This window comes from Vicugna pacos, chromosome 20 (genome assembly GCF_048564905.1).
Source record: "Vicugna pacos chromosome 20, VicPac4, whole genome shotgun sequence".
Taxonomy (NCBI): Eukaryota; Metazoa; Chordata; class Mammalia; order Artiodactyla; family Camelidae; genus Vicugna; species Vicugna pacos.
The window spans coordinates 22,240,218-22,264,981 of record NC_133006.1 but is presented as its reverse complement, the minus strand read 5'-3'; the positions used below and the strand labels follow the sequence as shown (position 1 = coordinate 22,264,981).

The following is a 24,764-nucleotide window of genomic DNA, read 5'->3' as shown; positions in this document are numbered from 1 at the left end:
CTCAGTCCTCCCAGGTGCCGCGCGCGGGAGGGGTCACGCGTGCGCAGAAGCGCGGCGGCAGTGAAGGGGGAACAACTAACCACGGAGAGGGCGGGGCCGGGGGGGGGCAAAGGCGGGAGGGCGGGGCACTTGAGGGAGGAGGGCGTGGCGGGGGCAATGGGAAGGGTGAATGGAGGGCGGGGTCGTGAACTGGGGCTGGGGGGCGGGACTTGGAGTGACCATGAAGATTGGGGGGGCAGTTAACGGATGTGGCTTGGGGCGGGGGCCAGTCCGGAGGCCGGCTGCTGGGAGGGGGATTCCCTCCTGCCCCGAGGACAGGTCTCCCTTTGGAGGCAGGGGCTGCGGGGATTCCCTCTCCCGCCAGGTCCGACTGTCCGCCCGCACCGGCCGCGGAGAGGTCGCCGCCGCTAGCCCCGCGCCCTCCAGGCCTGCTGGAGGTGAGGGAGGTGGGGTGAGGTGGTGCCCGCCCCCCCGGCTCCTCCTTCCCCCAGTCCTCCCCTCCCACCACCCTCCCCCCCGAGCCGGTTTGTCCCTCCCCTCCCCTCCCCTCCTTCCCCCCGCCGCCTCCTCCTGCCGCTGCCGCTGCTTTGGCTGCTGCGTCATACGCCCCAGAGCCGCCGGGACGGAGGGGCTGGGCCTGGGGACCCCCCGGTTTCTGCCTGCACGCCCCCCGACGCCTAGACGTGCCCTCCCCGCGCGGGGGGTTCGCCTCGGTCTCCCACGTCTGCCTCTGCCCGGCTCTCGGCGGCCCCAGCTGTCACTGGTAAGGAGGCGGCGGGAGGCGCCCGTGGGGGGGCAGGGAGCCGGGGGTCGGCGCGCAGGGCGCGAGCGGGAGAGCCGCGCCGCCCTGGCATTGAGTCGGGCTGGGCCGACTCAAGTCCCCTCTCAGACTCGCCGTCATGGGGAGTAGAGACTGGGACTGGGACACGCCCCCCTCCCGGGGCACTCAGGGAAGTTATCTAACCCGGGGGCAGGGAGCCCCGAATTTGAGGGTGACCTGACATAACCTGGCACTAGGATGATTGTTCTGAATGAGACACGCGGGCTCCGGAGGCAGCTGTTTCCACTCTGAAAAACATCTCCAGAAAAGCTCCCAAAGCACATCTCTGGGAAACAGCACCTCTGTTACACCTCTAAACAGCAGTAGAAGGTGACAGTAGAAACTGACTGGTAACCTTTGCTTCTGCAACCACCGTCTCTGCTAAAATCTCAAGGCCAGAATATAACATCCCAGGGGAGCTCTGGAAGCTGGGAAACTATAGAACTAGGGTGGGGGGCGGTGGTTAGGGAGAGGAGAGCCAGTGGCGACTCAGTTGGAAGAGCTGGAGTCAAGAAGCTTGGAAGGGGTGCCCAGTGGTTTCCTATCCAGGTGTCTCAGGGATATGGAGACTAGGAGCACACCTGCTAGAGTCCTTGATGGAAAAATAGGTGAAGAAAATGGGGATGGTTCCTCAGCATCCATAACCTTCTCCTCCCATCCTACTTCTGGCTAGGCCCCCCCAGGATGCAATGGCACAGCCCCCTCGGCTGAGCCGCTCTGGTGCCCCCCAACTTTGGGACCCAGCTTCCCCTGCTCCCACCTCAGGCCCCAGGCCTCGACTATGGGAGGGTCAAGATGTGCTGGCCAGGTGGACAGATGGGCTGCTATACTTGGGGACCGTCAAAAAGGTAGGACACTTGACCTCTGACCTGTCACCTTTTCTCCATTCCCCTTATCTAGTTCTGACTCCCATTTGACCTTCTGTGCTCAACCATTCCAGGTGGACAGTGCTCGGGAGGTGTGTCTGGTCCAGTTTGAGGATGATTCCCAGTTTCTGGTTCTATGGAAAGACATCAGCCCTGGTGAGACCCTAGAGGCCTGAGAGTGTGCATCCCATGGAAAACAGAAATTGGGCATGTGGGACCGAAGAGGGCTTAAGAACAGGCCCCTGACACTGTGTTCCCTCATAGCTGCCCTCCCGGGGGAGGAACTCCTCTGCTGTGTCTGTCGCTCTGAGACTGTGGTCCCTGGGAACCGGCTAGTCAGCTGTGAGAAGTGTCGCCATGGTGAGAGGGCAGGACACCTGAATGGTCCAGCTTGCCCTGGGCCTTCCAGGATGCCTCTGACCCTTCCCCACAACACTGTCCTTACATCACCTGTCCTGGCCTGAGTCCCCAAGCCACTGCTCTGACTAGTCTCCCCAACCCTGTAACCTCACTCCTTTCCAGCACAGGGAGAGGTAGTCATGGGATCGAGATGTGTGAGCTTTGTGGGCAGAGAGTAGTTAAAATACACCCTTTTCTAACCATATGACCTTGGACAAGGCCCTAAACCCCCTAGGAGCTTCAGTTGCATAAACATAATACACTTACCCTAGCAGGACTGTGGTCAAGGATGAAATGAGATGGATAAGACTCTTCTGTCCCAGTGTCTAGCACATACAGGTATGCAATGCAATGAGTGGTCTACCATCAATACTATCATTATTCAGCTTACCACCAGGACTGCCACGTTCCAAGGGCCCCAGCCCCTGGAGAGGGAGAGGGCACATCCTGGGTCTGCCGCCAGTGTGTCTTTGCCATCGCCACCAAGGTAAAGGCACCTTCCTGTGGGAGCCTCCCACCCACAGCCTCTCCCAAGCCCTTCCTCCCCCCACCCCTCTGAAGCAGTCTGCTTGCTCCATTTCTGCAGAGGGGAGGTGCACTGAAGAAGGGCCCCTATGCCCGGGCCATGCTGGGCATGAAGCTTTCTCTGCCATACGGACTAAAGGGGCTGGACTGGGACGCTGGACATCTGAGCAACCGGCAGCAGAGCTACTGTTACTGTGGTGGCCCTGGGGAGTGAGTAATGAGGGGTGGGGGTTAAGGAATGAAAGATGAGGGTGTGGATCCTAGGGAATGAAGGAGAAAGAACAGGGTGAGGGGAGTGCTGAAGGGGGTGGGAGGAGGTAGTGAGCAGGGTTTGGGGCAGTTGGGGGGGTGGTGTTTGGAGCTCAGGAGTCCTGTGCTTCCCCTCAGGTGGAACCTGAAAATGCTGCAGTGCCGGAGCTGCCTGCAGTGGTTCCACGAGGCCTGCACCCAGTGTCTGAGCAAGCCTCTCCTCTACGGGGACAGGTGAGTCAGGGGGGCTCTCCCTCTCACCCCATAACCACTCTCTCCCCAACATCTGAAGCTTTGCTTACCTGTTCGCCCCACCCTTGCTCAGGAGTCCTCCACAGCACAGTGTAGTTTTCCTGGGTAAGGTGCGTTCTCTCCCTCTTGCCCACATCCAGGTTCTATGAGTTTGAATGCTGTGTGTGTCGGGGGGGCCCTGAGAAAGTCCGGAGGCTGCAGCTTCGCTGGTGAGCTGGATGAGGCACTACCTCAGCGTAACTCCTCTCTCAACACCCCCATGATTTCACCTTACGCACCCCAGCTCCCTGCCCTGGACCCCCCCTGGCTTTTGTAAACGCTTCCACAACCTTGACAAACCAATATTTCTCCAGGGTGGATGTGGCGCATCTTGTCCTCTATCACCTCAGTGTTTGCTGTAAGAAAAAATACTTTGACTTTGACCGTGAGATCCTCCCCTTCACCTCTGAGAATTGGGACAGTTTGCTCCTTGGGGAGGTAAGGGGTAGTGGAGCTCTGGGGGTTCGGGTGGAACAGGGAGATGTGAAGAAAAGGGGGAGGGAGGGATCACTGCTCCCCTGACCCCATTTTCCTTCCCCAGCTCTCAGACACTCCCAAGGGAGAACGTTCTTCCAAGCTCCTCTCTGCTCTCAACAGCCACAAGGACCGGTGAGTTGGAGGGAGGCTCAGAGATGGACAAGTGGATATGGAAGCCTGGGACGGGAGGGGCTGCCACCCACCTGGGAGATCATCTCTGAAAAGGACTGAGGAACAGTATATAAGAGGGTCCCTTTTCTATAGCACTGACCCTGTATCATTTCTCTCCTCACCCCAGTTTCATTTCAGGGAGGGAGATTAAGAAGAGGAAATGCTTGTTTGGTCTCCATGCTCGGATCCCTCCCCCTGTGGAGCCCCCTACTGGAGATGGAGCCCCCACCAGGTCACTGGTCCAGGGGGGATGGGGAAGTTCTCAGGGTCTATGTATGGAAATGGGGAGGTCTTTGGGGTGTCCGGGAGGGGGCTGGGGGGATAAGGAGGCCTCTTACAGCTTCCCTTCAGGGCAGGGCCCTGGGGGAGGGGTCTCACGTCCCCTGGGGAAGCGCCGGAGGCCGGAGCCAGAGCCCCTGAGGAGGAGGCAGAAGGGGAAAATGGAGGAGCTGGGGCCACCCTCAGCAGTGCGCAATCAGCCCGAGCCCCAGGAGCAGAGGGAGCGGGCTCGTCTGCAGAGGGCACTGCAGGTACAGGGGCAGGGGAACCCCATGGGGCAAATGGTGGTGTGGGAAGGAATCAAGGATTATCTCTCAGTCCTTTGCTCCTTTTAGGCCTCAGTGTCTCCACCACCCTCCAGTCCTAACCAGAGTTACCAGGGCAGCAGCGGCTACAACTTCCGGCCCACAGATGCCCGCTGCCTGCCCAGGTCAGTGCTCCTCCACCCTCCAACCAGATATGCTCCCTCGGAACCTCTCTTCCAACTGTCTACATCTTCTTCTGGACTTTCTCACTCAGAATTCTTTTCCCTCTCCCCTTTGGTTACCCACTTCTTGTCCTAGAGAGACTTCTAGAACCAATGTCTGCTTCCCAGTATCCTGGGGATGGGGGTTCCTTGAGGGTAGTGTTTGAGCTCTACCATTCTCAGGGGGAGAGGGTCCTGTTCCCCTGCTTCTGGTCCTGACTTTCCCCTCCCCAACCCCAGCAGTCCCATCCGGATGTTCGCTTCCTTCCACCCCTCTGCCAGCACCGCAGGGACCTCTGGGGATGGTGAACCCCCAGACAGGTGAGATTCCACCCCTTTATCTCTGATACTCCTCTTCACCTCTGTGTTAAGTTCCTCAGTCTCTAACCATTTTTTTGTTCCTCTGAGCCACACATGGCCTCCATTTCTGGTTAATCCTTATCTATGCTGGACTCATAATTTCCTTCTCTCCCTAGGTCACCCCTGGAACTTCACATTGGTTTCCCCACAGATATCCCTAAAAGTGCCCCCCACTCGATGACTGCCTCATCTTCCTCAGTCCCTGCCCCCTCCCCAGGTCTCCCTAGACGCTCAGCACCCTCTTCTCCCCTGTGCCGAAGTTTGTCTCCTGGGACTGGGGGAGGAGTCCGAGGTGGGGTTGGCTACCTGTCCCGAGGGGACCCGGTCCGGGTCCTTGCTCGGAGAGTACGGCCTGATGGCTCTGTGCAGTACCTGGTTGAGTGGGGAGGTGGGGGCATCTTCTGAACAGCCTGCCTCTGCCCACTTTCCCATTCACACACACCGGCACTTTCATACCCTGACCTCTGACCTCACCTACAGCTGGGATGTACCTGGGGCAGTAGGAGGTACTTCTCCCTACTGCCCAGGCTGGAATCCAGGTAGGGGGTTGGGGAAGAGGCTCTCTCTTCTCTACTCCCTTCATGATTCCTGACCCTTCCCCTCTCCCTCTTCCCATTTCCTTTGATGTTATTTTGTTACAGCTTTTTAAATATTTTTTAAAATTATTTAACCCTTGGGGATGGAGACTGAGGAAGGGGGATGATAAAGGGTCCTGGGCTCTGTATGATTGAAATAAAGATAAACAAACAAGCTTAGCAGCTCTGAGTCATTCTGAGAGATGTAAACGGAGGGGCTAGAAGCACTTCTAATCCTTCCAACCAAATTCATTTCTTGACAAGGAATAAGGCACAGAGAACTAAAGATAGGATTTATTTAAGGTCCAGTCATCACCTGGAAGTCAGAGGGCACTGAAGTATATGAGGGGAACATAACAAGAACAGGGCTCATTATGGTAGGGCTGTGCTGGAGTCAGAAACTGACTCTGTAACCTGGCGCACCCAATGCAGGTACGGGGAGTTCCCCTGCTCCACAGGCAATGCAATCACCTCAGCCACTTCGTAAGGGTGCACAGAACTGCAAAAAAAGATGAGGATGGGTGGGGAATCGCTCAAAGGTTTACCTAAAGGAGTCCCCCCTCAGGCTCACCCAACAAGGCTCACCCTCACCTCTACCCATCTCAAAAGTTCTCACCGAACAAAATCTGTCAAAGCTGGAACCAACGAGCTTTGGGTTTTAATCATCTAAGGGGTGAAGACAAACATGGTTGAAACAAGGGGTGGAGTTGATTTCATGATCTCAGACGAGGGAAAGGGGTGAACGTAAGTGGTCGTGGAATTAGGCTTTTGTTGTGTGGGGGGACATTTCTCACCATCAGCACTTCACTGTCCTCCTCAATCTTTCCTTTCCACTCATAGCTGAAAAGGTCAGGGAGAGAACATTGTGGAAGCAGATTTCCCCCAACGAAAAAGACTGCCAGTCAGCCCCTTGAGTTAGGTTAACCCCCCAACTCCTGTGACTCACATGGATGTAATCTGAGGGATGAGGTTGACGCAGGCTGCCAGGCGCTTCTCCACCACAGCCCTGAAGATTAAGAGACAGCCCATTCAGAGCCCCCATGACCCGGATTTTTGCACTAGCAGCCCAGAGACAGGCAGGAAGCAGCGGGAGGGCATTCTTCTCCCCCACCCCCAACTCTCCCTTCATGAGCATCCTTCCTCGCTCCACACTGAGATCCCCACCTGGCGATCTCCTTGGCGACCTTCTCGTTGGGGCAGGTGACAAAAGCTGCAGATACCGAGCCAGGAACATAGGCGGAGCCCGAGGCCGGTGAGGGCTGGGACGGGGGGCTTCCTGAAGCCATGGACAGCAGGGCTCGGGGTAGCAACAGAAGGCGGGAGACCACAGGCAGCAGCGCCGGCATCCAAAGAAGGGAGAAGAGCAGAGCGGCCTGAGAGCAGGAAGTGAATTCGGTGTCTCCCCATAAATACCCCAGGAAATTGCACCTCGGGGACCCTTCGCTTGGATGGACACTCAGTCTCTGCCCTCCCTCGTCTGCACCCCGAAGGAAAAGGTTCCCGAAGCTGCGAGAGTAACCCGGAATATTAAAGCAAAGACTAGGTTTTCACTTCCTCCTTGGGGCCAACCTCGGGTTTTGGATGCGGGTGGTGGTCGAGGCTTCCAGTACCGGAAGGGGAGGGGCGGTCACTCACCCCTCCGCTGAGCAGGATTGTGGGAGCCCGCCCCCACCTCATGCAGCCTATGCTGGTAGAGGAGGGTTGAATATCAAAGACCACACATTACGCCGAGAAAGGACCCCAAACCCAGGAAGAGCGGCCTCTTCTTACCTGGGCGGCAGCCACGTGACATGAAAACAGCGCAGACCACGTGACAGTAGAAGCCGGACCACCCTAACCTCCAGAGCCCGCCAATCCTGGCCCTTATGTGGCCCGGTGTGCCCCGCCTCCTGGTGAGGGAGGAGCAAAGAGGGACCCAGCCAACCAACAGCTGTATCCGAAGACGTGCCCGGAAATGGCTCACCTATTTCCGTGTAAACCGGAAACGGCCAATTGCCGACTGAGCAGAGCCGCAGCTGCGTTCCACTGTCACGTGAGGGGGCCGGTCCCTTCAGGCGGCAGTACCTCAATGAGCTACGGGAAGAGGCCAATCGCCGGGTAGCCCTGCAAGCCACGTGATGAGAGAGCTGGAGCTAGGAAAGGGGGGCTGGAGACCCCGCAGAGTCGATGTGTCAGGTTGTCGAGTAGGGAAATCATCCTTAAACCCCAGAATGTGCCTAGTAACAGCCCCTACACTGTTCTTGAAGGCCTTGAGGAATGAGAGGGTCTTAGGAGATTGAACCTTAGGGGTTGAAGAGAGCGCCCCCTGCAATTTTAGGACTGACAGATGCCTGGGTTGGGGAATGCATGATGATAATCTGAGAAGGCAGCTGTCCCTGGTTGGGGGGAATTGATTAGGCAGGCATTGCATGGCAAGACCATGGCTAGGTGAGGAAAGGCATTTTAAAAGGACAGAGACCCTGTAAATGAGATAGAGGATGATTTAAATGGGGCTGAGAGCGCCTCAACCTTAAATGAAACCCCAAAGCTGGAGACAGTCTAGTGACTCCGTGGGGGTGGAGAGGGTAGAGAGGATGGCTGCAGGTTTGGGATATGAATAGGACACCAGGAAGTAATGATGGTCCTTTTGTCCCTTATCCCCTTCCTAGTTCACTCTCCAGGACTGGTCTACCTCTCATCCTTGGGTCTCCTTCCCTTAACCCATCCCCCTAGGAGCCAGGACTTGCCCTACATAACCTCCCTGGGGCCCAAGCACGTCCTGTGACCCAAAAATGGAGAGAGGGGCCAATGAGAGGAGACAGAGGTGGCAGGAGGCAGCAAGAAAAAGGCTCTTGCCACTCCCCATACCCGGTACTCCCCCTCCCTCCTAGGTCTGGGGTCTCTGGTCTGTTGGGTGGGTATGACTGGGCATTTCCCAGGCTGATGTCGGAGTTCTCTCATCCCTACCTCTCTGGGGTTGGGGTCTCCTTGAGACCTCTGTCTTTGGCTTTGGAGTTTGTTTCTTAGATCTGTGGAGTCTTTCAGTATTTGCATTGGGATCTTTTTCAGGACTGAATTTCCTTGTTTTTTGTTTCGGGGGTTTCTGGGTCCGCAATCACCCTCTCTCTGAGGTCTTTCAAACTCTTCTTTATGAGTTTGGAGTCTTTGAGTTCTCCTTCTTTTGGCTAGCTGAGTGTCTCTTCTGCACCCCCGTCCAGGTCTGGAGTTTCTATGTCTCTAAGTGATCAATCTCTGAGACTGCAATTTCTTTTCTTTGGGATCTAAGTCTGGGGTCTCTGATAGCTCTCTCTGGGTCTGAGTTCTCGAAGACCTAATTCTAGGTCTGGATTCTTTCTGAATCTGTGTCTTATCTTTCTCTTTGAGTCTGGGTCTTAGGTCTTGGTCCCTGAAATCACTGAGTCTGGAGTCTAAGATTTCTGTGGCTATGGAGAACCTTTTTGAGACTGGGTGCTCAGATTTTGATCTTTGACCCATCTTTTCGGGTTGGGGGTTCCTGGATCTTTTTTCCTCAGATTGGGGTCTCTTTTCCTCTGGACTTTGGGTTTGTGCCTCATATTAACCGTCCCCTCCCCCAGGCAAGATATTTTTCTCTGTGGGTCTGTGGTCTCCCTGTCTCAGGGTTGGGGTCTGCATCTTTAGAACTGCGCGCTCTCTCTCTCTCTCTCTCTCTCTGGTGTGTTTTTGAGTCAGGGGTCTTTCCCTCTCTAGTTCTCTCTGAGTAGGGGTGGGGGCTGCAGAGTCTCTCTCCTCCTCCTCCTTCTCTCTCCTCTCTCGCTCGCTCCCCCGCCCCCCTCTCTCTCTCTCTCTCTCTCTCTCTCTCTCTCTCTCCCTCCCGGCTGCCGCTGCTGCCGTTGGCTCCTATTCTCCTCCTCCTCCTCCTCTCTCCTCCTCTCAGCTCCTCTCCGCTCCCCTCTCCTCCTCTCTCCTCCTCTCTCCTCCTCCTCCTCCACCTCCTCCTCCTTCTCCCCCTCTCTCTCCCCCTCTTTCTCTCTTCTCTTTCTCCCCCGGCCCCCCCGCCCCCTCCCCCCCAGGCCTGATGAGCAGGTCTCGCGCCTCCATCCATCGGGGGAGCATCCCCGCGATGTCCTATGCCCCCTTCAGAGGTACGGTGGTGAGGGGAGGGGGAGGGCCAGATGGGGGGGCAAGGGGGGAGGGGCTGGGGGTGGGCAGAGCTGGGGCCAGGGAAGGGAGCAGCTGAAATGGAGGGAGAGAGGAAGACCGGGAAGGCAGGGATGGGAGCAATGGGGAAGGAGGGATTGGAGGCCAGAGGATAGGTGTAGATAGGGGCCGGAGGGGCAGGAAACAGGCCTTGAAGGGGGCAGAGGGGAAAATGATGAAGGAGAAAAAGATCGCCAGAAAAGGTGGGAAGATAGAAGGATAGGGCTGGAGGAAGAGCTGCAGAAATAATTTAGAGGTGGGAGCTGAGAGATGAAGAAAATATCACGGAAACAGAAGGGCAGAGGCTTAGAGAGGGGCCAGGAGGGGAAAATGAAAACATAGGGGTGACAAGAGAAGCCAAGAAGATGATGGGTAGAATATGGTGGGGGGCTCAGAGAATGGTAGGGGGTAGAAAAAGACAGGAGATGGAGAGAGAGAAGGGGCCAGATGGAGAGAGAGGGAGGCAGTTGGGGGTGGTGGAGGGAGGAATGGAGGGTCCAGATGGAGGGAAAAGAGGAGAGAGGGAATGGGGAATGGGTTGGGGGAGGAGAGACCAGGGCAGGGGGAGAGCCAAATTATGTGTGTGTTTGTTGAGGGGGAGGGGGGCAATAAAAGTAAGACTGAGAGATGAGAGTAGGGGGCAGGTTAGGACCCTGCCTCAGACTCTGACCCTCATTAAGGCCCTTGACCAGTGAAATGTAACCTCTGGGGTCTTATCCGCTTCTTGTATTTTACCACTTTTACTCCCCTCCCCCACTTCCAATCCTTATTTCCATTCCCCCTCCCTCCTCTGGTGTCCATCACCTATATCTTTCCCCCCATATGGTGTCCGTTCTTTATATGAGTCCCCCTTCTGTCTTTCCCCTGTATCAGTCCCTTCCCTGCTGTCCATTTTCTCTCTCTCCCTCTCCTTTATTTGGTAGCTCCTTTACATTTCTACCACCTCTTCACCCCCTTCTTCTTGACCCCTTGTCCTAACACCCCATTAGGTCCACCTCATTTCCTCTGCCCCATGTCCATTTGGGCCCTTCGGGGATATTCTCTTTTCCCGAGAGATTTACCATCATTCCTGTCTCGTTTTCTCTTAGATCCATCCCTGTTATTTCTTCTCCACCCCGTCCTCTATTCCCTACCCCATTCCCCATCTTGTCACCACAAGTCTGTGCCTACCCACTTTCCCCTAATACCCCAGGTCTTATCACCCATTCCTCTTTTCTTGCCTCCTCTAATTCCTGGGGTGTTGGAGAGCTGCGGAGCAAAGACACAGGTTTTAATGGTTGGAACAAGACCTAAAAGAGATCCCCATCTGAGCCCTTTGGGATTTCTCATCCTAGTAAATCTTATCCCTTTTTCATCTGTGTTCCTCTGTCTCTTGCATCTGCCTCCCAGAATCATCCTTACTTAAGTCCAGACAATATTGCATGCGTGTATATTTCCAGAGTTGCTGCTAAGCAAAGTTCCTGGGTCCTGCACTACTCCCAGGAGGAGGGTCTGCCCCGTGATGTCTAGCCTGCCTCCCTGTGGCTGCAGCCTGAACCAGCTTCTCCCATAGTGATGATATGTGTCAACAGATGTCTCCGCTGGGGGTCCTCAGGGTCTGATTGCGGTGGGCATGTTGCCTGCATTGCCTGCAGTCCTAAAGCCTAGGCATTGGTACTCTCTGTATCTAGAGGGTATTGGTTGGAGTCTCTGAGGTGGCATTGAAATCCTGAGTGCTTCAAAGTATTGGGGTTTCTAGATACTTATATTCTGAGGGTTCATCTCTGACTCTGATCTGCAGGTTAGGTAAATCTGAAGCATGTCTGGAGACAGATAGGGGCTACATTTTCAAAACCCTCGTACTCAGAGCTTTCAGTTCGAATGAAGCTTAAAGACCAATGCTTTTCCTGCAATATACCCATGATTAATTATCCTGTAAAGGTGACAGAATTTTATTTTTCTTTCTCTAAACTCTCTCTTATTCTGATTCCTTAAGCCTGTTTTCTGTCACTTCGATGTCACCAATTTGACTTCTCTCTTACTTCCACAGGCCCTGTCCCCTGTGTCCCTGTGATGTGGCATTGGGGTTTAAAGGAGAGGCAGTTTGCAGGGATGGGGGCATGGGAAGAACAGCAAAGTTGGGGAAGTGGGACTCTGGGGGTGTCTCTGAGCATCGACAGCCCTTCATCTACTGTTCTTCTTTTCTGGAAGTTTTCTTCTCATCCCTAGCTCTAGTCTTCAGAGGCCTCCTCTATGTTACAGGCCTGGATCTTCCATTCTTCTCACACCTTTCTTACTCAAGCTCCTCCCTGTGCCTTGGGGAGGTTCCTAACTTATGAAGTTGGCTTCCATCCTGTCCATGGAGACTGGGGGCCTGGGGGGACATTACTGACTCTTCAACTTCTAGGCATGGAGTCAGGGAGGAGATCAATTCCGTATTCATTCAAACAAGGACATATCTCCTGCCTCCTCACTCTTTAGCCTCTGCAAAGCCTGATGCTGACGAGATCCATCCTCCCCCTACCACCAGAAGAACCAGAACTCTCCCCAAAGGATGAGCAGGGCTGGCCAGGGGAGGAGGGGGTGGAATAAAGAGGAGAGGCAGGAAGGGAGGCCCTCTCATGACTCTGACTCTGTGAACAGGTAAGCTCCCTCACTTCCTCTCTAGATGTTTAGCTCTCAGAATCTTATGACCCAAATGTTCCTACATCCCCATCCTTCTTTTCCACGGTTCTGTGGCCTTCCTCTTACTCTCTTGCTGATGAGTGGTCCCACCTTCCAAATCCTTGTCTTCTGCAGCTATCTGGATGCCCTCTTCTCAGACACTTACCACCAATCTCTGTGTTTTCCTTCTACCAGTTTTGCTGCACCCTCCATCTTTCTATTTTTCTTAAGTGGATGGTGAGCTTCACTTTCCTTTGCCTCTGAATTTGTACCCTCTCTGTCACGCTATAATTCCCCTCCCTGAACCACTCTTTTGTATTTCTTCCCCTGAGTCTACAGAGCCCCCTGTGATGTGATTCCCTCGCCTCTTTTCCCCCAAATGTAGAAGTTTATCTTCTGTTCCTTTAAAGTTACCATGTGCCTCACCCTCATCTGTGATCTCCTCAAGGTGGGTAGGGTCCCCTTCTCCCACTTTTGTCATTTTAGGCCTCTATCTCCCAAATACATAGAGCCTCCCTTACCATTTCTGTGTATCTCTGCCCGCCCCCCAGATGTACGGGGACCCCCTATGCACCGAACCCAATACGTTCATTCCCCATATGATCGTCCTGGTTGGAACCCTCGGTTCTGCATCATCTCGGGGAACCAGCTTCTCATGCTGGATGAGGACGAGGTGAGCAGGGTGGGAAGGTTGGGAAAAGACCCTGGGGTAGCAGGGGAGAATGTGGAGAGAAAGATGGGGAGAATCATTAGTGAAGGGGCTAGAGACACAAAGAAGGCAGACAAAAAGAGAAACATTTGCAAGTGTTGAGAAGAGAGTAGTCACTGAGATTTGGGTCCGGATGTGAAAAGAGGCAATTATTCTTTCACCTTGGTCAGAGGGGTCTTTGAGGGCCATATTCAGTGTTGGGGAGGAGATGTGGTTCTGAAGATCTGGGGGTGCTCCCTGTTTTCACCCTGCCTGTATCGTGGGATAGGTTAGGATAGGAAACGGAAACCAAAGAGCTTGGAGAAAGGGTGAAGAAATGGGGACCACACTGGAAGGGTCACCTCCAAAGTGATCCTCGGGAACCCTCTCTTCTAAGCCTACTGAGCAAGACCATCACTGACCACTCCCAGTCCTCTCCCCAGCATGGGGCAGAATGCAGGGAGGGGTAACTGAGGGACTCAGAGAAAAGGCAGGGGAGAGTGGGGTCTCTAGGAAACTAGGAAGGGGCTGCATGATACTAGGAAAGATGACAGAGATCAGTGGATCTTGGCGTGGATGGCATGGAAGGCTGAGATGGGGGTTTAGAAAGACAATGAGAGGGCTTTCACCAGGGACATCAGGAAGCAATGGAAGGGAGGAGATAGCTGGGGCTGAGGGGAACTGGGAATTTGTCCAAAGGAGTAAGAGTGGGATAGGGGCAGGGGCTGGCCAGAGTGAACGACATGAAATGAACAGAGGATCCTTGTGGGAGGTGGTGGCCATGGAGGACTAGATAGCCAGGGGAGTGTGGGTTCTGATTTTGGAGCTGGGTCAGCCATAGAGGGTCCATCAGAGGAAACAGAGGATGTGAATATGAAGGGTGCATGCCCAGGTGTGATTCAGGGAATGGGGGTGATGTGGGGGACCAGCTTTAGAGGGTGATAGGGCAGGCTGCAAGACCAGAGAGGTGGTGAGAGATGCACCCCAAAAGCTATCGGGGAGGGTGTGGTGAGGCAGGGTTAGAATTGGAGTGGAGGTTAACCAGAGTTTTGAGGGACCTGGGGGGCAAGTTAGTGTGGAGATGGCTAGGTAGAGAGCCTCCAAGGCACAGAGTAAAGTCCAAGTGTCTAGGGGAGGACATAGTGGCTAAAGATGGAGACGGTTTGGAGAGTTGAAGTTTTAGGCATTGGGGGTCATTTGAGTGATTCACTAGTGGTCACTGGTCTTGACCAAGGGTTTGGGGTCTGTAGGATGAACTAGGGAAACTGGAGACTGTGTGAGGATGAAGAGGGAGAACCATGGGTAAGGTAATGAAGGAACGACAGAGATGGGGACAGATCAAGGGGACCAGTGGTCAGCGAGCTGAGGGGAACACCAGTGGCCAGAGACTAAAGTAGGAACGGTGCAGAGAAGGAGGAGCAGGTTGAACTGAGAAAATGAGCAGTGTGTAGGGCCACAGGGAGCTAGAATTGTGTGGGTTGTGGAACTGGGGCTGGGGACCAGTGGGGTAGGTGGTTCCTTTAGGGGTGGAGATTGGAGGGTTGGAGAGGGGGAGGCTGGGAAGGAGGTGGCAAGGGAGAGTTGGGGAGGAGGCTTAGGAAGAGGTGATGGCTAAAGGGAAGAAGGGAAGTGACAGAGGCTGAGTGGGGGGGGGCGTGGAAGGAGATGAAAGGTGGGGGGAGGTGACCAGGCCCTCTGGGGGTGGGGAGGTTGGGTCCCATTCTGGCCGCAAGCCTGGCCGTGGGAGGGAGACAAGCTGTGGATCCTGATTATAAATGCAGCTTCTGCTACCCCCGTGACAGCCACGGAGGGAGGGAAGGGGGTGAGGGAGGTGGGAGGTTGGGAGGAAAGCAGGGAGAAGGGAGGAAGTGAAGGTCAAGGGGGAAGTGGATTCAGAGAGCAGCGAAATCAGAGGGGTTGAGGAGTTTCAGGGAGAGCTGAGTAGGGTTTGAGAGAATTCCCTGGAGGGTGTTTCAAAAGAAATGGTGGCAGAAAAGATCAGGGTGGGATGGGAGGGAGTGAGGGAGACATACTTGGAGGGAGAGGGGAAAGAGAAATGACCACCCAGAGACATTTAAAAAGTGTGGAGGGGCAGGGGCAGAAGGTGGGCAGGCCTGGTGGAAAGGGAGGCTCATCCTTCCTTGGTGGGGGAGGGAAAGAGGAGGGATAGCCTGGGCCAGTGAGGTCTGACACACCCCCGCATCCCCTAGATACACCCCCTTCTGATCCGGGACCGGAGGAGCGAGTCCAGTCGCAACAAACTGCTGAGACGCACAGTCTCCGTGCCGGTGGAGGGGCGGCCCCACGGCGAGCATGGTACGGCGGCCGAGCAGGCTCTCGTGCCCCGGACAGTCGCGGGGAGAGGGCCGAAGGTGGACCGAGCTGCAGGGGAGGGGGTGTCCGGGAACCGTGGGAGTTACCAGAGGGCGGGAGGGGGCGGAGACCAAGTAGCGCATCCTGCGAGTGGGAGCCTGCGAGGAGACTAAGGCGCCCTCCTCTGGGATCTGAGCGGGACTGAGACTGTGGGTGAGAGGCCCCAGTGGTCCTTGCTGTTTCGCTCCCTTTTTCCTCTCCAGCAGCGAACTTTGACTGTTTTCCTGGTGCTTGTAAAAATAGTCTCTTTAGATCTTTAGCTTCCTGTCCGGCTGTTGCTGCCCCTGCCACTCCCAGCCCTTGGTCTGGGATCTTGGAGAGAATGACCTACTTCCTGCCCTCCCCCCGCCCCCCAACCTCTGCCCCACCCCCACGCTCCTGATTCTTGTTCCAGGCCTTGTGGCCTGGGGACCCTGCCTCTTTTCTTGCCTCCCCCTTTCCCCCTTCTCACCAACGGCTTCTATTTTCTGCAGTTCTGTCACCCTTTCTCTTTCCTCCCCGATTCCTCTTATTTTCTCTGTCCCTCCTGATTCCTCTGCCTCTCCCCTCTGCTCCCGTGGAACTCTATCAGACCCCCATCTCATCTCCTTTCTGTCTGTCTGTAGAGCTATGTACTCTTGTCTCTCCAACTCTCTCCCTCTCTCCATCTGGTCTCTTCCCCTCCCTCCCTCTTTCTGCCCCCCTCCACCCCCCTCTTTAGTCATTTAAAAAAAGATTTTTGTCTTCCTGAGAAGTTCGCTTAAAAGGTTTCCATGGGAACAGTGAGGGGAGATGAAGGCAGAGAACAGAGATCTGCAGCCAAGGTGCAGAGAGCCGCCCTCGGCCCCCAGAAATCCCCTTGTCACTGCCCCCTACCACTGCATTACCCTTCCAGGACCAGGGGTCCAGGTCCTTCATCCCCGCAACCCCTGGTGACCCCTTTCTTCCACTAGCCCCCTCTCCCCTCAAAGATCCAGGCTTGCAGATTCTCTTCCTTAGAGAGACCCAGTGGCCTGTCTCCATCCCTTGGCTCCCTTCAGCCCTCTTCTGATAGACCCAGGTCTTAATGCCATTGGGGGCCAGCTCTGGGACCCTGGGTGAATGGTCGGCCAGGGATGTGTGTCATTGTCATGGAAACTTCTGACCATGGGAGTGTGTGGGTAGCACATCTCTCTGAGGCAAAGCCAGGTGGTGGTGGTGGTGAAGGAGGAGGAGTGTGTACAGAGAATGTGTGTGATGTCTGTCACATCTGTGTGTGTGTGTGAGTGTGTCACGTCCATGTGTGAGAAAGGTTTGTGTGCATGTGTGCATATCTGTGTGTCCAGGCCAGAATGGTCACACGCTCGTGGAGCATGTTTATCATATATCCTGTGGTTGGTGTCTCTGCCAACATATTCCCCATCTTTCTCCTGAGTCCTCAGGGTTTGGGGTCTCTGGTGAGGGTCTCCTGTGTGTTTTGGGTGGTCGCACCCGTGTGTGTTTGGAGTTGGGGATGTTATGTAGAGGTGGTTGTGTTGGAGGCTCAGTAGGGGTTGGGAGGAGGTCCAGGGGTGTATCTATTTAAGGGGAGGTTTTTGCGAAAGAGTTGATAGATGGTGAATGTTTGGGGTTTTCAGGGAAACATGGAATGTGTAAAGGGCATGGAGGATGTGCAGGGGACATAGGAGTTTTGGGGGCTTTGGGGGCCTGGGCCCGCGAAGGCGTGTGCAGAGGCTGTGGACTCTCAAGCCCAGGAGAGGTCGCCGGACCTTTGAGGGGCATTGGAATCCAGGGCTCCTCCTCTGCTGGGTGGAGCTGCCGCCCCTCGTTCCTTCCGCGGTTTTGGTGGGGGGGTCCTGCTCAGGAGGGGATGGTGGGAGGCCTGGTTGGTTTTGGGGGTCCCCTCGCCCCCCTCCCCCGTCTCTCTCGCGCTGTCTCCGGGCGACGGGGCTCGTGACAGAGGCGGCCACGGCAGCAGCGGTCGCCTAGCAACGGCGGCGGGGCCCGGGCAACGGCGGCAGCGGCGGGAGCGGCGGCGGAGGGAGCCGTTCCCGCGGCCGTCACCGCGCGGCCCTGCCGGCCGTCCCGGGCCCCGCCGCCGCCCCCACCGCGCCGGGCGGCGCGAGCCGGGCCGCGCCGCCCCCTCTCCCGCCGCACCCCGCCCCTCCCCCGCGCAGGGGCGGGGCCCCTCCCCCACCGGGGACACCCCCGGCCCCCCTCCGGGGGGCGGTGCGAGGTAAGGGCGGGGCTGGGCGGATGAGGAGCGCGCGTGGTGGTGGGGCGCCGCGCTCGTGGGGCGGGGGCGCGCGTGTGCGTGGGCGCGGGGAGGGGGTGGGGAGGCCGCGGCGGCGGCGGCGGCAGCTGCTCCCTCCGCATGTTCTCGCTGCATCTTCCGAGTGGGGGGAGTTATGGTAACTGGAAGGGGGCAGCGGAGGTCGGGGGGTCGAGGGCCGGCCTCGTGGGGCCAGGGACTCGAGCGCGCGGGGGCCGCCGGTGTGGGGTGGTCTTGGAGCCCTTCGGTGGAGGTGGCAGCCCGGGTGTCCGTGTATGTGTTCGTGCCCAGGCTTGTGTCCCCTGTGTGTCAGTGCCATGTGTACGCGGGGCCCAGTTCCTCGAGCACACATGTGCAACCAGCTGTCTGCAAGCCTGCCCTGTCTTATCCTATCTCTGCCTGGTTCCTGCCTAGGGGGCTGCTGGGCTGGCCACTGGCTTGTGGGACAGTCCGTGGCCACACTGGTACCTGTCACCTCTGACCCTGAGCATGCACGTCCCTTGCTGGGACTCACCTCCTGTCAGTCTCCTGTATCTGGGGATATGTGACTGCATGAGCAGAATTTTCTGTGTCCCTGGTGGCAGGTGTGTGTTTTTGCACATGTGTTCCATCACTGGCCTGGGTATCTGTGTCAATCCCAGCATGTGTGTCCAGGGCGTGTCTGGATGTGGGTGGTGTGCAAGTGGGGGGAGGGAGTAAGTGTGTGTGAGTGTGTTCTTTGGAATCTTATCATATGTGGAACACCTTTGAGTTAGCAGGTGTGAACCCTTGCTCTGTTAGGGAATGGGGACAGAAAGCCTGAAAAGGGAGAGAGTGGGGTAAAGAGGAAAAGTGAGGAGTTGGGGGAGAGGAGGAATGAGAGAGGCTTGCAGAGGAGAGAGAGCCAGGTAGAAAGCATGGCTGGAGAATGGGAATGTGAGGGATAGTCGAGTCAGATTTAGAAGAGAGAGGAGAGGATAAGAGGGCTTAAGATGGGGAACTGGATGGAAATGGTGGGAGAAGAGGCCTGGAAGCTGGGAAGGCGAGGGGAGGAGAGAGTCAGGCCTTTGGTAAAGTGATCTCTGGGAGAGGGCACGGGGTTTGTGTAGGATCAAACTTGGTTGGATCCTGGGAGGCCATCATAGAGACTGGCTCACAGTGAGGCATGTCACGGCAGGAACTGTCATTAGAGGTTCCTGTTCCCAGCACAGAGTTTTGCCCCCTATTTCTCTGCTCTCTGTTCCACTCTGTTGCTCAGCCTTCTTTGGTAACCTCCCCCCATGGCTCCCCTTGAGAGCTGTCAGCTGGGTGTTACAGGGAAGGAAAGCCAAAGGGAAGGGCAAGGGATTTGGGGAACTGGAGGGCAGGGGGAGATTCTGTGGGTGATGGCAAGATTAGAGAGGTTAGTGAGGTGGGAGTCCAAGCCCTTGCTGTGTGTGTGTGTGAGTGCAATTGTGTGTGTATACAGGGTGTGTACATGTGTGGGTGTGTGCACAATGCCTGTGTTACGGGTCTATGTAGGTGGCTGTTATGCATGTGCACGCGTGTATACATCGTGCAGGGATGGGACATGGAGACCCAGGATCGCAGTGTATGCTCATCAGGTTTGCTCTGTGTGTGGACATGGGTATGTGCTGTATTTTCGGTGCATATCACTGCATGCAGCACTAATAACAGGATATCCTATGTTTCTGTCACTCTGCCCCCTTTTCCTCTGTGTTTCTGCTATTTTTCCTCTTGTGGCAGTGAGTCTCTGTAAGCATGTGTGTATGGCCTCCGTGTACCTGTGACTTATACGTGAGTTCATGAGTCTTAGTGCCTGGTAATATGTGTAAGATTATAATACTTTTGAGAACCAAGAGAACCCATTAGCATGTCCATTCTTCTTCTGTTAATTCTTTAGTTCCAAAGCAAAAATTTAGTGGATTTGAAGTTAGACTTTATGCCTTTATTACAGGAGCTTGCCTATGAAAATAATGGCTGAGCTACATTCCATGGAATGAGAATGACAAATGCAAAGACTAGGAAGATGTCCTGAACCCTCAGATGCAATGTTGAGTGTGTAACAGAAGGCTAATTAATGCATTTGCTCCTTGTTTTTTCTTTATGCTGGTAGCAATCAGATTCCCGTGCTGGAGTCAGGGAAGGCCTGGGGGAGAAGAAGGGGTTATTCTGAGACAGTGGTTGTGGATGTACTTTTCATGTGAATGAAGGATGTTTGTGCTTTTGGGTTACAGGGATACTTTGATGTGGTCAGGATTGTGGTGTACTCAAGCATATAGCTTAGAGGTTAAAGTGGCTTCCCTGGTGTGGGGGCCTTGTGTGAGTCTCTGGGTTAAGTGTCCCTTTCTGTAATGTGCTGCCTACATGATTGCCCGAGGGACTTGAGGCCATACATCCACACCAGCAGCTCTCATGTGGGTGTCTGGGTCCAAGTATGTACCCCCCTGTTACAGTGCTCACATGTCCAAGCATGTATCCTTTGGAGTATGTGGACCTCAGGGTCTCAGAATGTGGACCCGTGGCACCCCCACACTCACGGTTGTCTGTATGTCTCATAAGCACTTCGATCCCTCTTTATTTTTTGTATTGTGGTTCTCATATACATGTACCCCAACAGCTCAGTGTATGTTTCTGTGCTTTACACATGTGTTCCTGAGGAACTGACACAGATTCCTGTGTCATGGGATCCACATGGGCAGACCTCCTAACACCTGGGTTTTAGAGGCAAAGGGGAGCTGGGAACTGATTCTAGGGCAGTCTGCAGGCGATTTGCAATTCTGGAATCAGACAGTGAACATGTAGCTGTGGCCTTCCCTTGTTCTGGAAGCTAGAGGGTTAACAGACAGCTCTTCCGGTCCACCCCCCCCAAGCCTGTAGCTTCTTGTTGCCGTGGAGATGGTAGCCCCGCCCCTGATGCAGCACCTGCCCCCCCATTGGCTGCAGTGGTGACTGTGGGGCTGAGGGGGGAGCCCAGGCCTGGGCAGCCATTCTGGAGCTCGAACCGGAGCTTGGCATCCCCCCACTTTCATTTTCCTCTAGCCCCTCAGCCCCTCTAAATTCCCTGGCATCAGAACCAGAGCTTCCCTTCTCCCAGCTGCCACCCCTCTAGACTCGAGCAGTCCGAGCTTCAGAGCTTCATCGGCATTCACCTCCCCTCCTCCTCCTCTCCCTGCCCTCACTTGAGAGTCCCCCCAAATCCCCACTGCCCATCCTCCCCATTCCTTTCCCAGTCCCCAGCATTTTTCTCTTTTCTCCTTCCCCCTTTCCCTTCTGAGTCCCTGCCACTGCAGTGCACGTGGAACTGGCCCCTTCTCCCCTCCCCCTGCCCCTTCCTTGACTCTTCTGTCCCCAGGCTTCTTCCGCTTCCACTCCTCACATGTCCCTTCCAAGACTTACCCCTCCAGTCCAGGGAAGGGGTCATGAGAGGTAGTCCTGGCTCTCAAGACAGACAGGGGTTCCAGGAGCAGGGGACAGGTGGAAGATGTGCCCAGCTGAGGGAGGAGGAAAGCCTGCCTCTGGTCAATGACCTTTAACACAACTCCCCCTCAGCTAGCCCCTTCTTGGGGGGGCTGGGCACCAAGGACCTAGCTTCTGTGGATCTTGGGTGTCCTTTATTACTAGAGTTTGACTCTCTCAGCCATGCCCCTCTGCTGACTGCCAGCCCCAGTCATGGGCCTAAGGCCTCCCACCCCATCCCCCTCGGGGGGCTCAGGCTCAGGTTCCTTGCCCCCTCCTTCCCGCCGCCAGCCTCTCAGCCGCCGCTGCTCTTCCTGCTGCTTTCCGGGGGGTAGGTGAGGCTGGAGCAGAGGGGCAGAGGGAGGTGGGCGAGTGTGCTGGGGCCAGGGGTGGAAACCTGGGCCAATACGGACCCTTCCCCAACTTCCCTTCTGGTCCCTTTCTCCCCTCCAGAATACCACTTGGGTCGCTCGAGGAGGAAGAGCGTCCCAGGGGGGAAGCAGTACAGCATGGAGGCCGCCCCCGCTGCACCCTTCCGGCCCTCGGTGAGTGAACACATCCTGCCAGATGTGGCTCAGCTGGGTCCCCTCCCCTCCAGCCCCAGCTGGAGCCCCAGGATTGTGAGAAAGGGGGCAGGAGAGAGAGAGAGAGAGTGTGTGTGTGTGTGTGTGTGCGTGCGCGCGCGCGTGTGTGTGTATGTGTGTCTCCTCATCTCTTTGGTTTCCCCCTCCTTGGCTCTTCCCCTCTGCTTCTCAGACCAGCCCTCCCACCTTTTCCAGGCTGGGGTGTGTATGTGTGTGTTTGTGTGCGTGTGTGCACTCACACTGTGGGAGCACAGGAAGACACTGGTAGCAGGGCTCCTATCCCCCTTTCCTCGCCTCTAGAGACTTCCCTTTTCCCCTCATCCCACCTTCATCCAGGGGTTCTTCACCAGCTGAAGGGTAAGTAAGTAGAACCAGTGCTGTCCCAACCCACCCCTATCCCCATTTCCCCCCAACCCAGCAAGGCTTCCTGAGCCGGAGGCTAAAAAGCTCCATCAAACGCACGAAGTCACAACCCAAACTTGACCGGACCAGCAGCTTTCGCCAGATCCTGCCTCGCTTCCGAAGTGCTGACCATGACCGGTACAGGGGCTGGATTGGGTGGGATGAGTTGGGTGCAATGTAGGGGGCTCTAGAGTGAGGTTGGAGGGGTGGTGTTTATCTGAGTGCAGAGGTTGAAGGTCTCAGATTGAGAGATGTTACAGGGCAGGGGCTAGAACGGAGGACGAGAGGAAGCAGCAGGAAAGGGGCAGGGTGCAAGGAGAGGACAGAGCAGAGAGGCAGGAAAGAGCATGAAGGTGAAGCCAAGGAGGGACTCTTCTGGCCGATGGAAGGATGGGCTCCATCCCAGAAGGACAGAGGAGTGCTGGAGCCTGGGGTGGACATTTCAGGAACCCAGGGAAGGGGTGGTGGGTGGCTAGGAGGGGAGCAGTGTGACCTAGGTAGCCGTATGAGGGAAGGGTGGCAGGTTGGGGTGGGGCTGGCAGGTATTAATAGATGAGAGAAGGGGCAGTGTAGAGAGAGGGGAGGCGGGCACAGGTGTGTGCACGCTGACAGGATGGGGAGAGGAGGCTGAAGGGTTAATCCATGGACTGAGGCATGAGAAGGAAGTCCTCGGAGAAGTCCAGAGGGCACCGCCAACCAGGCTGGGGTTGAAGGAAAGCTTGTTTGCTTCTGTGGTCTGCTTTTTGGGGTACCTTTTGGGTTCCCCCCTCACCCAGTGTCTCCCCAGGGAGAGCCCTGTCCTTCCTTTCCCCCATGTCTGGCCGCCCCCGGATTGGGCAGGTAGGGAGGTTGGGATAGGTGAGTCACACCTTCCCCTCCCCCCTCCCATGTCACCATAACTGGATTTGGGGCCGGTGGGGGGTGAGGGCATGGTATTCCTGGCCGCGGGGGCGGGGGGGCCGGGGGAGCGTCGCGCTGACGGCAACGGAGCCCAGAATGACGGGGCTGCTATAAATAGCTTCATGGAGGCTCCCACACCCGAGCTCCCCCTCCCGCTTCCCTACTGCTCTCTACTCTCCAGCCCCTAGCTGGCTCCATTCGCTCACTGTCCTGTGGCCCTTTTCCACCTCCTGCTTTCCCGCAGTGATTTGCCCAAGTTCATCCCCTCTTGTCCCCTACATCTGTTCCCACGTCCAGCTCTGTGGTCACCCTTCCTCATCATCTCCCATCCTGTCTTCCTGCACACGTACCTTTCCTTCATCCCTTTCTCCTTCTGGCCCCATCTCCTCTCCTTCCCCAGTCATCATTTTCAGCCTCTCATCTCCATTCTCACTCTTCTGCCCACAGTTTTTTCCTATTTCTTGTGATTTCCCTCACTCTTTCCCCTGATCCTGCTAAAACTGGTCTCTCTTACCTCATTCATTCTTTGATTCAATAAATGCTTTTTAGGCCCTACCTGTGTGCCAGCGTGGACAAGCATCTTTGTACTTTTGGTTCTTTACTTCTACTTTTTTCCCCCTTATATTGAGGCTCTGGTGTTTGGGGGTCACCTGGAAGTCCCACCTAGAAGTGTCCAAGGCCCACCTGTTCGCCTTTTTTTTCCCACCATGGTCCATTTCTGGGTTGAGATATTTCGAGGTGTCCCCAGTCCTCATAACCCCTTAGGTTGAGGGGAGTGTGTTTCATAAAGGGCTCGAGTTTCCTTCGTATCCCTCATGTCCATCCCCAGGGATAGAGTGGGTTTCTTTCTGTCTGTGTCTGTGTCCACATGGGAAGTGGGTTTAGGAGGTCCTTTCCCCAGGTCTCCGTCCTAGAGCCAGGTGGATGATGCAGGCTCTGGGGGTGTTTGCATAGTGGGGCCCTGATCCTCCCTCCTGAACCCCCCTGCCTACCAGGGCCCGGCTGATGCAGAGCTTTAAGGAGTCACACTCTCATGAGTCCTTGCTGAGTCCTAGCAGTGCGGCCGAGGCCTTGGAGCTCAACTTGGATGAAGATTCCATTATCAAGCCAGTGCACAGTTCCATCCTGGGCCAGGAGTTCTGTTTTGAGGTACTGGGTCTAATGGGCTGGGACAGGCCCAAGGGCAGGGGTGACGGAGCATGAGGGCGGAAAGGCCTGGAGAAAGCGGCATAGGTGGGGATGTCAAGGGAATAGAAGCCTCTGCGGCTGGGAGACAGGACGGTAGGCCAGGGAGGGAGAGAGGGTGGTGGGCCTCAGGCCTTAGGAGTCACCGCAACTCTGGAGCCCCGTCTCACCCCCACACCCTCCCTAGGTAACAACGTCATCAGGAACAAAATGTTTTGCCTGTCGTTCTGCGGCTGAGAGGGACAAATGGATCGAGAATCTACAGCGGGCAGTAAAACCCAACAAGGTATTGGGAGTCAAGGAGACACAGAGTGGGCAAGGCAGAGGTCGAGCTGCAGGGGCAGCTGGGGGCCTAGGGGAGAGGGGAGCAAGGTGGAGGGGACCCGGAGGAGCAGGAGGAGACCCCATTTTTCTCTGAGTCCCCCATTTCTTTTCCCCTCCTTTCTACTTTATGATCTGTTTCCCTACCACAGAAATCATAGATTTATAGAGTTGATGGGATTCTGGAAGTTCTCTGGTCCATCTCTGCAGGAAGGGATGTCCCACTAATCCCCTGACATCCCCTGTCGCCCAGCCCCTGCTTGCAGTCCTGTTTCTGCAGGACACATAGAATTGTCAGTTAGCCAGGTCTCTGGACATTGGTTTCCTCTGTCAAACTGGTGGGAATGGACTAGATGATCTCTGT

At 55.8% G+C, this 24,764-nt stretch overlaps 3 protein-coding genes across 25 annotated transcripts in view; 2 read left to right on the top strand and 1 right to left on the bottom strand.

Moving 5' to 3' along the window:
• Positions 1-539: 539 nt before the first annotated feature.
• On the top strand, positions 540-5,658 carry PHF1 (PHD finger protein 1). 8 transcript variants are annotated; one of them, XR_012062231.1, is made up of 16 exons: positions 540-763; positions 1,018-1,150; positions 1,494-1,668; positions 1,761-1,842; positions 1,951-2,046; positions 2,472-2,572; positions 2,672-2,820; positions 2,998-3,093; positions 3,252-3,320; positions 3,465-3,588; positions 3,692-3,759; positions 3,926-4,030; positions 4,150-4,328; positions 4,413-4,507; positions 4,784-4,864; positions 5,020-5,081. XR_012062231.1 is itself a non-coding variant. In XM_072945239.1 (16 exons), the coding sequence occupies exons 2-16, from the start codon at positions 1,032-1,034 to the stop codon at positions 5,306-5,308; spliced, it is 1,836 nt and encodes a 611-aa protein (XP_072801340.1). In that variant the 5' UTR covers positions 540-763; positions 1,018-1,031; the 3' UTR covers positions 5,309-5,658. The 8 variants fall into 8 exon arrangements, 4 of the variants coding, with proteins under 4 accessions (XP_072801340.1, XP_072801341.1, XP_072801339.1 ...); XM_072945239.1 differs by having other exon boundaries at positions 4,139-4,328; positions 4,787-4,864; positions 5,020-5,658; XM_072945238.1 differs by having other exon boundaries at positions 541-763; positions 4,139-4,328; positions 5,020-5,658.
• A 98-nt stretch (positions 5,659-5,756) lies between these two features.
• On the bottom strand, positions 5,757-7,405 carry CUTA (cutA divalent cation tolerance homolog). 6 transcript variants are annotated; one of them, XM_031688394.2, is made up of 7 exons: positions 7,249-7,359; positions 7,048-7,165; positions 6,643-6,851; positions 6,425-6,484; positions 6,273-6,318; positions 6,095-6,144; positions 5,757-5,977 (listed from the first exon to the last, which is right to left on the bottom strand). In XM_031688394.2, the coding sequence occupies exons 2-7, from the start codon at positions 7,153-7,155 to the stop codon at positions 5,851-5,853; spliced, it is 600 nt and encodes a 199-aa protein (XP_031544254.1). In that variant the 5' UTR covers positions 7,156-7,165; positions 7,249-7,359; the 3' UTR covers positions 5,757-5,850. The 6 variants fall into 6 exon arrangements, with proteins under 6 accessions (XP_031544254.1, XP_015092850.1, XP_006202177.1 ...); XM_015237364.3 differs by having other exon boundaries at positions 7,114-7,165; positions 7,249-7,354; XM_006202115.4 differs by lacking the exon at positions 7,048-7,165 and having other exon boundaries at positions 7,249-7,405.
• Positions 7,406-9,303: 1,898 nt separating this feature from the next.
• SYNGAP1 (synaptic Ras GTPase activating protein 1) overlaps positions 9,304-24,764 on the top strand; it is a 31,189-nt gene continuing 15,728 nt past the window's right edge. For 10 of the 11 annotated variants that reach the window (XR_012062225.1, XR_012062227.1, XR_012062224.1 and 7 more), the window contains exons 1-7: positions 9,499-9,581; positions 12,831-12,952; positions 15,178-15,283; positions 21,462-21,553; positions 22,011-22,132; positions 23,890-24,043; positions 24,267-24,365. Coding sequence is in view for 5 of the 11 variants with exons in the window: in XM_031688385.2 (XP_031544245.2) it covers positions 9,515-9,581; positions 12,831-12,952; positions 15,178-15,283; positions 21,462-21,553; positions 22,011-22,132; positions 23,890-24,043; positions 24,267-24,365 (762 nt within the window). In the remaining 6 variants the exon portion in view is untranslated. Of the gene's footprint in view, positions 9,582-12,830; positions 12,953-15,177; positions 15,284-21,461; positions 21,554-22,010; positions 22,133-23,889; positions 24,044-24,266; positions 24,366-24,764 lie in introns of all 11 variants that reach the window. The other variant, XM_006202112.4, reaches the window with a different exon arrangement.